The 14,801-nt window shown below is 33.8% G+C and overlaps 1 protein-coding gene across 1 annotated transcript; it reads right to left on the bottom strand.

Annotated features, from left to right (window-relative positions):
• Window positions 1-994: 994 nt before the first annotated feature.
• rps21 (ribosomal protein S21) lies at window positions 995-7,548 on the bottom strand. The gene is made up of 6 exons (XM_008404290.2): window positions 7,458-7,548; window positions 7,020-7,101; window positions 5,387-5,450; window positions 3,531-3,602; window positions 1,492-1,547; window positions 995-1,065 (listed from the first exon to the last, which is right to left on the bottom strand). The coding sequence occupies exons 2-6, from the start codon at window positions 7,067-7,069 to the stop codon at window positions 1,056-1,058; spliced, it is 252 nt and encodes an 83-aa protein (XP_008402512.1). The 5' UTR covers window positions 7,070-7,101; window positions 7,458-7,548; the 3' UTR covers window positions 995-1,055.
• Window positions 7,549-14,801: the final 7,253 nt, after the last annotated feature.

Genomic DNA, 14,801 nt, shown 5'->3' on the forward strand with positions numbered 1-14,801 from the left:
CTGCCCCCTGATGGCGGAAAAAAATAACTGCAGTTTGAAATTAAACTAGAAAACACGAGAAACATGGCAGATCAAGTTACAAATAAACGAGCTGCTCCTTATATTGAAGTAAATCTTGTTAATCTGAGACTCTGTAGTATGACTATTTATAATGGGATATAATTTAAATAGCTAAAATCAAATTACCTTAACACATAAAAAGAAATGTAGGTTTTAGAAATGTTTTTAATGACTAATTGAATTTTCTCAATGAAATACCAGTATTTACATTCTTGTGGGAAATCTATTTTTAAACATTATTTTCCAGATGCATCTTCTATTGTGCTTCATTTTAATGCCTAAAAATATAAATTAATCTAAATTTAATTTAGATGTTTATCAAAAAATGAATGCTTTGTGGCTTTAAGCAGGTTAGATGCTGAACTGAAAGGAAAAATGTCTCTGGATTATAAACACTGCAGAACCCAAGTATAGACCAATAAGTATTTAAAGCCGATAACTACAATATAAATTTTTGGACACTTTCACAGACAAGTTAAGATTTGAAACCACAAAAAAAATAAAAATAAATGTTTGAGTGTAATAGTGAAAATCATCAAAACAGGAATTAACTGTCTTGCATATTAAATAAAACACGACTTCAAGAAAAACCAGCATCTCACAAACGAGACATAAATCATGAACCTAAATAAAAACATAAACCTATTTTTAAATGCAATGTTTCTAATTTGCTAGCAGCTGAGATTCAACCCGACGGATATATTTTACATACAGATGACTAAAAATATCTTAATTTATCTGCAATTTACTGCTGAAGAAAGTTTAAATAGAAAATATCATCTTATTTTATACGTATAATCTGATAATCCCAGATAATCCACTCATCTGAACTGTTAAAGGCATTAATTCAAAGCTGATCCGTCGTGTCGTCTTGCAGCCGCAGGTCAAATAAACAGGTTCAAAATATTCACTGCTTAATGAAACACAAACAAAATGTTGCTTTTTTTCTTCCATTTTATTTAACAAACGTTCCACAGATTCATCCAGCGTGACACTCAGAAGTTCCTGCAAGACGAATAATAAGAAAAAAGAAGTTAGAGCATAAAATAATGACCAAAACAAATAAACTTTATGTATTAAATGCAGCAAAACCAGCTGATACTTTGGTTACGTTTCAGTAACTGAACATTTTGAGATAATCAACAAACTAATTACCGTTTATATTTAAAATCTCATCACAGAAGAGAATAATTAATAACTTGGAAGAATAAAACTTATTTTTTTTCAGATAAATTAAACTCTAGGAAATATTTCCACATTGTTCATATTAGATTCTAGATTTGGTTTTAGTCCAATTAGAGCAGTTTTGTATTAACACTTTATTTAAAAGAGGCCAGTCAGCAGCTGACATGATAAAACTAAACAGTTTACAGGATAATAATCTGAATGTGTTTAAAGTTTCAGGCAGAAAACTAGAGATTAAATTCCTACTTTGCAACAACGCCGTCGACCTTGGCCAGCCTGAGGATGGAGTCGTCAGATTCTCCCTGCAGAAACAGGAAAGTTTAGGAAAAACTGCAGAGGTTCAGGTTCAGCACCGCCGATTTTATTCACTTTACACGGAAGAGAAAGAGGGCAACAAATAAATAATGAATGCYGACCCATTTCTCACAATTCTGAGAAAAAAGTCAAAATTAAGAGAAAAATCATCAGAATTCTCAATTAAAATGTCAGAATTCTGAGAAAAATATCTGAAATTTTTAAATCAGAATGTTGTTGATTTCTCAAGATTCTGAATGTTTTATCAAATTCAGACAAAAAAAAAAAAAGAAGCCAAAATTCTGACCTTAAAGTTAGAATTGAGAAAAATATTGACAATTCTAACAAAAACCCCCCAAAAAACTGAATTCAGAACAGAAAAAAGTCAAAACTCTGACTTAAGCACCGCCAAAATTCTGAGCAAAAAAAAAAAAAAACGAAAAACATCTGGATACTCAGGGAAAACAAAGATTCTCGTCAGAATTCAGAGAAAATAAATAAAAAACAGCAACAAAAAGCAAAACCAAACCAAAAATCCCACCAGAATTCTGAGATAAAACATCAGAATCCATTTTCCTCTTCTGGGACGTTCCCAGTCAGAACCAGTGAAGGTTCTGCTGCCGGATCAGACCGTGTGATGCTCTGGGTTCCTATGGACTCACTGTGTGTTTTCACGTTCTGAGAGCTGCCAGTAAGTAAAGTTTAAAAGTGCGTCTAAAGCACGATGCCTTCAACACATTCCCGGGTTTTGGAGCGCCAACAGGAAGCGGGCCGGACTGTCCTGGTGTATTTCTGTCAACGTTTATGGCTGCTCTGCAGATTATTGGTTCATCTGTCCTGCTGTGTTTGGACAGAGTTCTGAAACCGATTTGGTTCCTTTTAACACGAGGAACCTGTAGCCTGAACTCCACATGGGGAAGGTAATCAGTGAACCTGCGTGTCCTTCAGCCAATCAAAACGCAGCAGATGTTTAATGTCCAGGAAAGTACCAGAGGTAAGATGAAATAAAAACAGCAACAAGAAGTGAAACCGAGTCAAACAGAGTGGAAAGAGTCCCGTCTGAAAGCACCTGGCGCTAAAACCAAGGGGTCCATTTACCTGGAACTTCACATACAAGTTAAAGAGAAATGTCCTAAAAAACCATCACAAAATAAACTAGAACTGGATGATCTTAAGCCTTCAGAAGAATCTATTAAAGATAAATATGTGAATGTTTTTCACACTTTATGCGTAAATCTGACCCAACTAGACCAAATGAAAAACATTGACTAATAACTAAAGCAAATTAAAAAGAAAGGTGTTGATGGGAATTTATTTCTAGAATAAAATAAAAATCAAATGCATCAAACTAACAAAAACGTCTGAAAAGATCAGCTTAAAAGCATTAGAGCTGAAATAGTTAATCAAATTAATCGTGATTAAATGATTATAGAAATAATTGCCAACTAATTTAGCTATTGATTAATCGCTAACTGGAATATGAAAACTCAAAAAGAGAGAAAAAGTTTAGAAAAAACTGAACAAAATTATAAACATCTACATTTAAGATGTAAAAAATCCTTTATTTGTAAATATGTAAATACTCCTTTAGTGGCAGTTTTAGCTTCGCCTGATTCAAATTCTGTTAAAAAAATACAAAAACTCTTAATTTGTTTTTCTGAAAGAATAAAGTGATTAGTTCTGCAATGTACTGAAGTTAAATCAAGCAGAAATGATGATGTTTGAAATATTTTTCCTTTGCTACAAATGATCACCAAAGGAAAGCTGGTATTGTATTTTAGGCAATAAAACGTTTATTTTCTTATTTTAAAAATTAGTTATTTGTGTTTTTAATGCATTTCTAATATTGTATGAAAAGAAAAATCTGCAAAAGTGTTGCAGTTTTTTTGCTCTCATCTTCTTTTAAGTTTGAAATAGGTTCATTTATCAGCTAAAAACTAAAAATATTTGAACAGTTTAGTTTAAATAAGCTCCTGCGCATGCAGACGTACCATCCTGCGAATGGCTCCACAGATGGCGTAGGTCTTGGTCTGACCGTTGAAGCGGCCGGTCACTTTGTCGACCTAAAGGGAGAAAACCAAACAGAGGGACTCATTTCTACTCATATTTACCCTTTAGGAAGGGAAAAACGTCTCATTGAGTGGAAACAGAAAGGTCTGATTTGCATGCAAGCGTTTAAAATAAGCAGAAGTGCCTGACCTGGTCAGCTGACACAGAGTCCCACCAACAACAACAACAACAACATCTCTGTTTACAGCAAAACTAAACAAAACTCATCAATCTGTTTCTGTCTGGTTGATGATCAACGTCCAGCAACTGGGACTCGACAGCAACGCAGGTTTTTTCCTCCTTGGCTGCCTGGAGATTCTGCTGTTTAATGTTGAAACCAAATTTATGCAAATTACCCCTAAAACGCAGCCTTCATGCTCCTTCATGCTCATCAGCTTCGTTAAACATTCGATGGATGTTCGGATGTTTTTACTGCACGGCTTTCCAGCTTGTAGTGCCACAAAGTCACCACCAGAGGGAGGAAAGCAGCTCTAACTTCTAACATCCTGTTTCTGGTTGATACTTTATGGGGAGAATGAAATTTTTCCAAATCTGCCAAAGAAAACTAAATAAAAGGAATCGAGCGTCGGTTTGTCAGGGTTTCAATAACTCAAATTTAAGACTTTTTAAGAGCTTCATGAATGAAATRGTGCTACTTGTGAGATTAACAAGAAATCTTGTCAGATTTTTCCTTTAGTTTATTTACCATTCCCTTTAATTTTTTTCTTCATTAGCTAGCACATTTAAGAATATGCAGACACCCTACACAAAAAAAGCCTTTAATAATGGTTTAGTTTTTTTCTTGCCGTCTAGCTGCTATATGCCGTTGGCAGCTAACTATGTTTTTTTAGTCATGATACAGGTTTTAAATTCATTTATAAAGGTTTTAAGGTCTTAAAAGTCTTTAATTTGAGTTGGTAAAACCTGCAGAAACCCTGTAATAGCAACTTGTTGCCAGACAAAACACAAAGATGTGCGTGCAACTCAAATTTTTTATTTTTGACTGGCAGAAAAGTCCAGCGAGAAAACAATTACAGAGGATATGCAAGATTAAATGATGCTGCCTAAATCAATCGTAAGATAAATTAAAACGAGCTCAATAATTCCCATTTGCATAATTTATTGTTTTTTCTTTTCTTTTCTCTCTTTCTACCAAAAACTGGATGATAAAAATCTTCAGTCTGCTGTTTTTCCTTTTCTTTTTGAAGGAAAAGTTTGTTTCTTCATAATCTATTTTATTTGTTGTTTTAGTTATTTATTTTGGATATTTAAAATGTCTTCCAGTTTCCAGTGTTAAATGTCAATTAGAAATTAAAATTTATATATCTCTGAGAATGAGTTCTTGCAATATTATGCAATAAACATTATAAGGTCTTAAAAGAGCAACATTCTAATTTATCGCAATAACTTCTGGGACAATTTATCGTCCAGTAAAATATATCATGTCACACCTGGTCAATACTATTTTAAAATGTAGCTATACATTTTATTTTTATGGAGTTGGTGACTGAGCTGAGCAGCAGATACATTTTCTTTCATTTACTCAACACAAAGCAATAAAAATAAAGTTTTGCAACGTCCAACACAGCTCTGGCGTCTGATCRTCAAAACCTCCAGACGACGATATTTGGAATGATTTCTTTTTAATTTAATCACAAATCCATGCCGACGTCTGAGCCAAATAAATGATATTAAATTGACAATTTTATGAATATTGTTGGCTTTCAAAATATGGAATGGCACAAACAGGCCAGACGAACCGAAACGCTTTAATATTCTTGTAGGTGTCTGACTTTACCTCAGCGATGTTGATCTGGATGGAGGCGTGGTCCTTGGCGCCGATGATTCTGTTGCTCGCAGAGCTGCAACAACAACAGATTTAGTTGATCTGTCAGTGACAGAGCAGGAACTTAACAGGCTCAGATGTTAGTGGAACTAGACAAACAGGCGGCTGAATCCCGGAGTATTCTGGTAGAGATGTTGCAATGTTTAGTTTTTAGATTTTGTACATTTAAGTTATCCAAAAGTAACACTGTGGGGAAATTGTCGCCCCAAATTGTCGACCTTAGTTTTAAAAATCCAGACTTAGCTGGTGAGAATGACATAATTTAGAAAAACTCGCATACAGATTTACATTTAAGGTTCCCTATGGCTATTAAGTGTTAAACAGCTTGCCCTATTAGAGGTAACAAGCTGCCCAGCAGGTAAAGCAGCAGAAGAAATGACGACGAGCTGCTGTGGCTCAGATCTGACCTCTCCTCTCTTTGCAAACGCAGCAGACCAACTAGGCCTGCAGGGTTAGAACCGGATTAAATCTGTGGTATAAAATTCAATTTACAAGCGTTGAACCAGAAACTCTTCTAAAAGAAACGTCATTTTAAATCTGAATCTGCCAGCGGTACGAGTCATTTATGGCTTAAAGATAACTGAAACCTAATTATCTGTTTGTGAATGCAAAATAAACTACAGCACATCTGAACACGCGCCGTTTAGATGATTTTAAGCTGAAGTATGTTTCTATGGTCGATCTCCAAAACTACATCTGACTAAAGAAATGCTTCATTTTCCTGAGGATTTAAATAAAAACATGCTTTCAAATGTGAGTTTAGCAATAAAGAAATAAAAACAAAAGCTTATTTATTCCAAGTACTYGAAGAGAAAATAGGACACTTGACATAACAGTATTTTATTCAGTACAGTTCTATCACACTTCGATTATAGAGAAGTCAAAGGCTTGAACATTAGAAAAAAAGCATTAAGTATTACTTTAAAAGAGAATTATGCATTTAAAAAGTTTTTATTCAAGCAGATGAAGCAAATCACTACCTGTAAACATTTACTATAGATTTGGAGGTGCGTTATACTGTATTTGTCACTTTATGAATTTTATTTTATTTTTGATCAAAGTCTATTTTTTACAATGTGCATTTTATTTTAAAGAAAAAAAAAGAAAAATATATACATATACCCCTAAATTACAAAAAATGTCCCATTCAAGGTCAACCTGAGCTCCGTTTTACCTCCTTTTAGTTTTATTTAAGGGAAGTAAACATTTGATCTTGTTTAAAGATTATGCAATTATGTTTTATAAGAGATTTACAGTTTTATCCCCTTAAAATAAAATTATGTTGATCAATTATTGAACCCTTTCCTTTTATCCCCTGCCACTTCAATTTCTTTAGATTTTTATCACATAAAATAACTTTAATTGCCTCGTTGCCAAAACGCTCTACTCAAAAATCGGCCTTTTAGAAGCAATGAAAAACGCGAGCCATTTATATAAGAAACATACTGACAAAACATGCAGTTCTTAATTAATATTTACATTTTCTTTTGAGTCAGAAACGTGAGAATGTTTATAATTATGCAGCTTCTTTAGTTCTAACCTACAGCTATAGCTACAGTTAAGATGAATAACTATAAAAACTCACCATTTGCGAGGGACGTACAGGTCCACAAATTCACCAGCGTCGTTTTGCATTTTGAAAGTTGTGCAGGTTGTCGACTACAAACCTGGAAAACAAACAAAAAACGTAAACAGAGGGCTCTATAGCCGCATGGTTTCAGGGAAATGTGATTTTAGAAAGGTAAGAAGCATAATGCAGACATGGATGTTATCACGGAAACCAGGGACCAACACAGCAGCTAGCGGCTAGCCCCGTTAGCATGCGGACAGCACGGCCGCATGTGGCTGCTTTACACACACGAACATCCTTTATTCACGCAACATAACAGCAGCTAGCGACAACAAATAACAACTAGATAGTTTAATATAACATGAACTACAACAAATACCATAAAACACTGCCGTGATAAACTGAAAGTGATGTTTTAAAACGTTTAGAAACCAGAGCCGAGGAGATACCCACCGCTTGCGACAAATGGCCGACAGGAAAAGGAAGAGCTGTAGTTCCGGAAATGGAAAAAAAAAAAATCCCTCAATGTTTTTTTTATCGCCACCTGCTGGTTTTTACCTGTAACAACAATCACAAACACCAAGTGCATGGACAAGTGCACATAAATTTGTGTCTACATGTTTTCCTAATTAAAAAACGATGCTTTAAACAACGTTTTGCAGAAAATACAACTTTACACAAACAGAACCAAAACAAAACAAAACAAAACAAAACAAGGAAGACAGAGTTTAAGAAAGTATCGGAGATTGCTTTTATTTTTCTATTTTTATCTTAAACATTGAAAATAGCAACAGAAAGCAGCTTAAAATATGTATATAGTGGCAGAATGTGAATAAAATGTTTTTTTTAATAACTTGGGTTATTTCTTTAAAATAATAAAATTTAGGAAAATCTATAGCAAGCACACCTTCTGAATTGCTTCCACATTTTGTTTATTGTATACAGAGAAAAAATGTTTTAAATTAGAAATTAAGTATTTGTTTGTCAGACAAATAATGCAAAAAACTATAAAAAAACTATTTTCAAAATAAATTTTTATAATAAAAACAAAGACAACAGTCTGGACTAATTTTTAATGTTGTGAAAAGAATCCACACTATTACACATTTCTTATTTTTCTTGTTACTCTTAAATTTTTTATATAATCAACCAGAATGTATAATTAGACAGAGAGAACCAGATTGAAAACATTTAAAAAAAACAAAAAAACAAATTATGATTCCTTCATTAAGGAAAACAACAGGCCTCACTCAAGGTCATAGTTTATATGCTAAACAATAAGAAAAACACTGGAATAATTGCCTCTACGGAAGAACTTTAAGGCCAAATGTTTCCAGCAAAAAAGAAACACAAAGCCTCGTCTTACAGTTACTGAAAACCAGTAAATGTGATCTCTGTTTGAGATAAAAAAAAACCCCAGATGTTTCTGGAAGGTGTTTTGTCCCCTCTAGCATAACTCTAATATTAGTAAACCCACAGTCAAACATGGAGGTGGGGGTGTGATGATGTGGGGTGGCTTTGCTGCTTTAAGATCTGAACCATGAATTTTGCTTTGTGAGGGAGAAAATGTGTGGTCATGGAGCATCACCTTCATATTCAATGTCTCGAAAAATAATAAATAAATAAATAAAATTGTAACAGGTACAAGCACTATTTTGTTCCTACAGCAATTTCTCTTTTTAATGCAGGACAAGGTTGGAGGACTCGCACCTGATTGTTAGGGTTTGTATCAACTGTTGGTCTAACATGATATAAACTGCTGTTCTCTTCCCATTATCCACTGACTTGTATTTCACGTCCTTTTTGGTATGTTTACTAAAAACATACCATATAAATTTTTTTTTACATTGATACTTTGTCTTTTAGCTGTTTTGGTCCGTTCTGGTATTTCGAACGTTAATGACGATTATGATGCCATACAAAAACTTGTATGATATCATACAAGTGCATTTTGGCAACCATTACACCCGAGCAGAGAGCAGAAACTTTCTCCAGCCAGCTCTGCAAGCAGAGAAATTCTTCGCACGCGCACGTTTGGATCTCTTTTTACGCTCCCGGGTATCTCCATTACACTCATGGAGAAATTCTGCGCGTGCATCGACCCATATGCTCGCTTTTACCATCTCAACTTTTGGAATGATTATGACGCCATAGCTTTAGTCTGTTTTGGTTGTTTTGGTCCGTTGTGAAGAACAATCTGAATCAAAAAGCAAAGCGCGATTCATCAGTCCATCTTTGTTTTGTCACTTATCTTTGGCAGATATGAATCATGACAGTTTCAAATTCTTGGGCAACGCTGTTTCTATAAAAACAAAGTTATGTCATTTTTAGTTTTACTTTCATCATCTGGATTGCAGACATTGAAGCTTTGCTCTTGAAATATGTTTAATTGAGAACGGTTTTCAGTTTCAGTGCTGCTTGGTTTTCATTTGAAGTTTCAGTGGTTGAATACTTCAAATGTTATTTTCTAACAGTCAAAAATGAAAGGGTGTCACATTCTGTGCCTCACCTTTCCATTCATGAAAACATTTCTGAGTTCAGTGCCTCTTGTTTTACTCCTGTTATGGATCAAATCATTCCAATGATTTCCAAAATGCAGCATTCAAATTTTATTTGCATTGTAGAAACACAACCTTACCAAGCAAAAAAAAAAAAGGTTACAAATACTGAGGGAGGTATTACTGTTAGGGAGCAGAAAGTATTTCATTAAGCCATAATAAAACCACATCGACTGCAGCTTTAACATCAATTATTCCTTTTTTGTTTCTTTTTAAGACAAACCTGATAAGGTTTGTCATTGTTAGGTTCAATGCAAGAACCTTACAATGCAGGTTCCTGATGGTAAAGAATGCAAGAAGCATAAATGTAATTCTTTATAAAAAACAATAACGAAATGCTCAAAAGTTTTTGTCAACTTTGAATATAAATACACGTCAAAGTTTTGATGTAGTTATTTGGAAAAATTAATGTAAACCAGGTTTTTATTTTACTTGCGCTGTAATAAATAAATAAATGAAAAACCACTTCATGGTCATAACATGACAAAAGGTGGGATATCTCCACACAATGCAGAATAAATATACTATAACTTTAAAGTTTTGGAAAGTTCTTCAGCTCCTTTTACTGGTGTTTGTTCTAGGAAATGGGAATCATGTTCAGATATGAATAAAATTATGGCAAACTCTTTGATTTTTATTTTATTAAACGCGAGAATAGCACTTTTTTCTAAATAAAATCTAGCAAAGATATCAGGTGAAATTGTCAAACATTTTTATTTAAAGCAATTGTGAAAATAAATTGGGAGTAAGATCAGAGGATTTTTAAAGGGGCGGTTATCCGACACGCAAAATGATTATTATATAAATAAAATATACATATGATCAAAATTACTCATTATACCAAATAGGCTGTTGTTGACAGTAAAACTATGCAAATCACTTAGTGTCATTTAATTAATAATTACACAATATGGTGTGTAATAATTAAAGAAATATAATTTATGAAATTTATTATTGCACCAATAAGTGAGTAAATGTTTGGTAATTTCTAACAAGAACTACATTTTTGGTAACACTTTTGTTAGAGTTATTATGTTTGTTATCATTCTTATATTTATAAGTTTATGTTACTAGTTTATATTTAGAGGTTTAGTGTTCAAACTTGTTGAAACTTGGGAGACAAAAGGTAAATCTTCCTTAATCAAGCATGTTTGTACAGATGGTGACTTAGATCTTCCTGGGAAAGTCCTGAGCTGTAAAACCTAGTATGTGTTAATTTAGTTTCTGTGTCTCCCCTCTGTCTGTCTGAATTCACATCCTACTGTGAATATAGGATGTGGGTTTCACCCCCTCCATTCCTGTTCACACCTTTCTCTCTTCTGCTAATAAAAGAGACAAACAAACTGAAGGTTTTCAGAACGCTCTGTGAACAGCTCGGAGGAGCTGACAGAGTTTTTCTCCTTCTGCAGAAGTCGGCTAAAAATTCATATACGTTGTCTGTGGTTCTTTTATGTAGGTTCTAGGAAAATACCTATCAACTTTATTTGAAGGGGTGTTTATTTGCATTAAATTATCATAATTTACAACATCATGCAAAGTTGGCACTTTTAATGGACTTTCAATGCAACTTTTAGAGCAACTTTGCATTAAAAGTGTCATTATTTACTGAATGACACTTCATGACAACATAAACATTCATAAAGACTCCTTTATGTTCATATTCACACCCCTTCAAATAAAGTGTCACCAATTTTTTTATTTTGTTACATTTTTATGACGACTGAATGATTCTGATGATGAAACCAAATTTCATCATCATGATAGCAAATTATAACGATTCTGACCCACATTCACAGTTATATGTATTTAAAACATTTATTATAAATAAAATAAAGGTTTTCAGTGTTATTTATTATTATTATTTATCTATATGTCTTTATTATTGTTCATTGCTAAACATTATAAAAATATATTCTGAGGTTTTACAGAATATTTTTCATATGATTTAATTAAAAAATAACTTTTTCCAACATTAACAAACATTGACCAACATTTTCTGTTTAAATCACCAAATGATTTTCAACAAATTTTAAGAAAAAATGGTAAAAGTTGTTGACATTGGTCATTATTTTGTTGTTTTATTAAACTATTTTACCTTTATCCTAATTAAATTATCTTGTGTGGTTATGTTGAAACATGCATCCCTTCAGAACGAGGCCATCTACGTGATTTACTGTGATATGCATCATATTAAAAATAAAACAAAAAGGCAAAACTTTCTGATAATTCTCACAGTTTATTGCTTTTTTCTTGAAAGACCGAGCAGTAACAACCTGAGACAAGCAAGTCAAACATTCAGTTTTCTGCAGAACACCAGAGATATAGAAAAATACTATCCACGTAAAAAGATGATATTCCAAAAACGAATATCTTATAAAACATTTTCTGAAATGTACCAAAATGCTACAAAAATACAGCAATATCTGATGATTTTATCACATGTGAAAACATGTAGATGCATCTCATGTCACTGACATGTTTCTRTTTTAATGACGTTTTTCAATAAAAATAACATTCAGTTTTCTTAACTCAAGTATTGTATGTGGTGTACACATTAAAGAGACAAATAAATAGATAAATAGTGAAGAGGTAGGAGGTGATATTTCACTGTTTGACGCATGTGCATCCGACAGGCACCTCTTTAGGACAGGCGCACCAGGGGAACTCGGTGTTGTTGCGAGCCCGTTCGAAAACATAAACCATGATGTAGATGGGCTTAGCGACCAAGCTGTCACTGCCGCAGGTGGAGGTGGTGCAGTTAGCGTCTTCGATGGGKGAGAGTGAAGATCCTGGCCTGGAGAGGAATCAAAAACAAGGAACAGGTCCATGAATACAGAGAATCAGTCCAGGATGGTCAAGCTGAGTCAGGGCAGCACATTTCAGAAAGACGGCAGTTCAAAGCGCTTTATCACAAAAACATCTTAATTATAAAAAAAGCAATAAACATTACATTTGATCAAATGCTGTCAACAAAATCATGAAGCAAATACACATAAAAATGTTCACTCGTCCTTCAATCCTGGAAATGTTCTTGAGGTGACAGAAGGCCGGATTTGTAACTGTGTTTATGTGTTTCTGAAGGTTCAGGCCTGATCTCTAGTTTCTACCTGTAGCAACTGAAACTGTTTCTGTTCAGTTTTGTTTTTTTTATGTTGGATATTTAAAATGTCTTCCAGTTCCAGTGTTAAATGTTTATTCATCTCTCAGWTGAATAAACATTTCTGCATTACGATTATATTACTTGAAAATGGTCTCAAAACAACAATATTATCGTTTATGGCAATAACGTCCCGGCTTCATCGTATTGTGACATCAGTTCAGATCAGTTCCTGGATTTTTTCTCTTTCTCTAACTGTGAAATGTGTTTTTCAAAGTGTTTTCACCTTTCATGAAGAGTCCAGGGWGAGATGGACGAGTCCTTCAGCTCAGACACGTGGCGGAAGCACGGCCCATGAAAATGCCCTGCATGGATGCAGTTTCCACCGCAGACAGGGTTGCTGTTGGCTGATCCCATCAGAACCAGAACCACCTGGAAGGAAAAACAAAACATTCAGCGTCAAAAACTGCTGGAAACTCATCACTTATGAAGCAAAAAGAAGTTTGTTTTTCAGGTGCAGCAGTTAAAGCTGGGAGTTATGCTGACTTCAGTAACTTTCTTGAAAAAATATACTTCCAGTTGTACTTTTTACTTTTACTGGACTAATTTTCACGGTAAAGTATTTCTGCTCTTTCCTGAGTGAAATTTCTGTATTTTTTACAAGCTGAAAGAAAAACAAACACGTTTTAACCAAAACTTCACCAGATGCACACCTGCAGATTTTATGAAAGTTCTTTAAGGTTTTATTGAATAAAAATAAAAAATGTGGATATATATTTTATTTTGTAATTRTGCTCTTTATATGAATCACTTTGGTCTTTAAAATACCWAAATTTCCACTTTACTTTATAATTTGGTCCAACTTATTCTGCAATTTTARTGATTTCTTAGACAGATACTTCATTTGAGTAAAAATATGTTGAAGTTTTACTTGATTACCATTTTTGCACCGCAAAAACTCAAAATCTTACCAATTATTTTTGCCTAAACAAAACTAACTGAAATGTCATTTTCAGCAGGAAAGATGAGCTTGTTTTAATTCAATGTTTCCTTAATATTGATTAAAAAATAAATTCATTGGCAGATTGTTTCAATTACAGGAWGACATTTTCCCCATGTTGTAAGAGACACAGAACTAGTACTTGTCCATGAATATTAGGTAGTTATTGAGTTAAACAAGCTCGTATATGTTCCCAAAAGTCCCCCGGGTTGCAGTACTCACCAGGAAAGATGTGAGGATGGAAGCGGCAGAGGAAGCCATCATGTCCGTCTGTTCGTGCTGTTTTCAGGGAGAGGATGCTGCTGGAGTGCCGCTCTGCGCGCTGCAGCGAGCTTTTTATCCCCACAGCGGTGATGTAAGAGCGCATTTGGATGTGAGGAACTACCGCGGGGGCGAACAATGGGAGGAGCCTGCCTGGGTTATTTTTGTTAGTATTGACATGAGCTGGTGGACGCGATTGAATGTGTGTTTTATTTACAGCCTGAAAGGAAGAAAAGAAAAAGGGGGATTTCTGAAACTTGACATCTTGGATCAACTTTTCATGAAATGAACAAAACGTGATAGCAATCAATTCTCTAGTTTGATATATTTTAATTAATATTAATAATACTACTAATGAAAAAAAATCTGATTTATATGTGAAAATCTCTTTTTAAAAAATCATAGAGTGTGAATTTTGGGGGTAGAGTACCACTACGTCCTCATATTTTTAATCAAGTTAAAGTAAAACAGCCGTGCAAAAAAAATTACTACAGTAAGAGTAAAACAGTATTTGGTAAAAAGTCAACCAAAATATCAATAATTTAATCTTTAAAAAATACATAATCAGATGGACCAACATGTAAAGTTAAGAGCAAATGTTGCTGCTTTAAGGACTAAAATGACAATAATTAACAACAAAAAAATAATAAAATCTGGCGAAAGAAAAAAAAATCAAAGTTAGTTTATTTCAATAAAAACTTATAAAATCTTAATAGAAACTGCAGGTGTGAGTCTGGTGGATTTTTGGTTAAAACATGTTTGTTTCTCATTCAGTGGGCAGAAAATCCAGAAATTTACTCAAATAAAAGAAGAACGATTTCATAATAAATGACTAAAAATAATCCTGAGAGTACATTAAGAATGCAGTCCGTGGTTAATAT

Source organism: Poecilia reticulata, linkage group LG2, assembly GCF_000633615.1.
Source record: "Poecilia reticulata strain Guanapo linkage group LG2, Guppy_female_1.0+MT, whole genome shotgun sequence".
Classification (NCBI taxonomy): domain Eukaryota; kingdom Metazoa; phylum Chordata; class Actinopteri; order Cyprinodontiformes; family Poeciliidae; genus Poecilia; species Poecilia reticulata.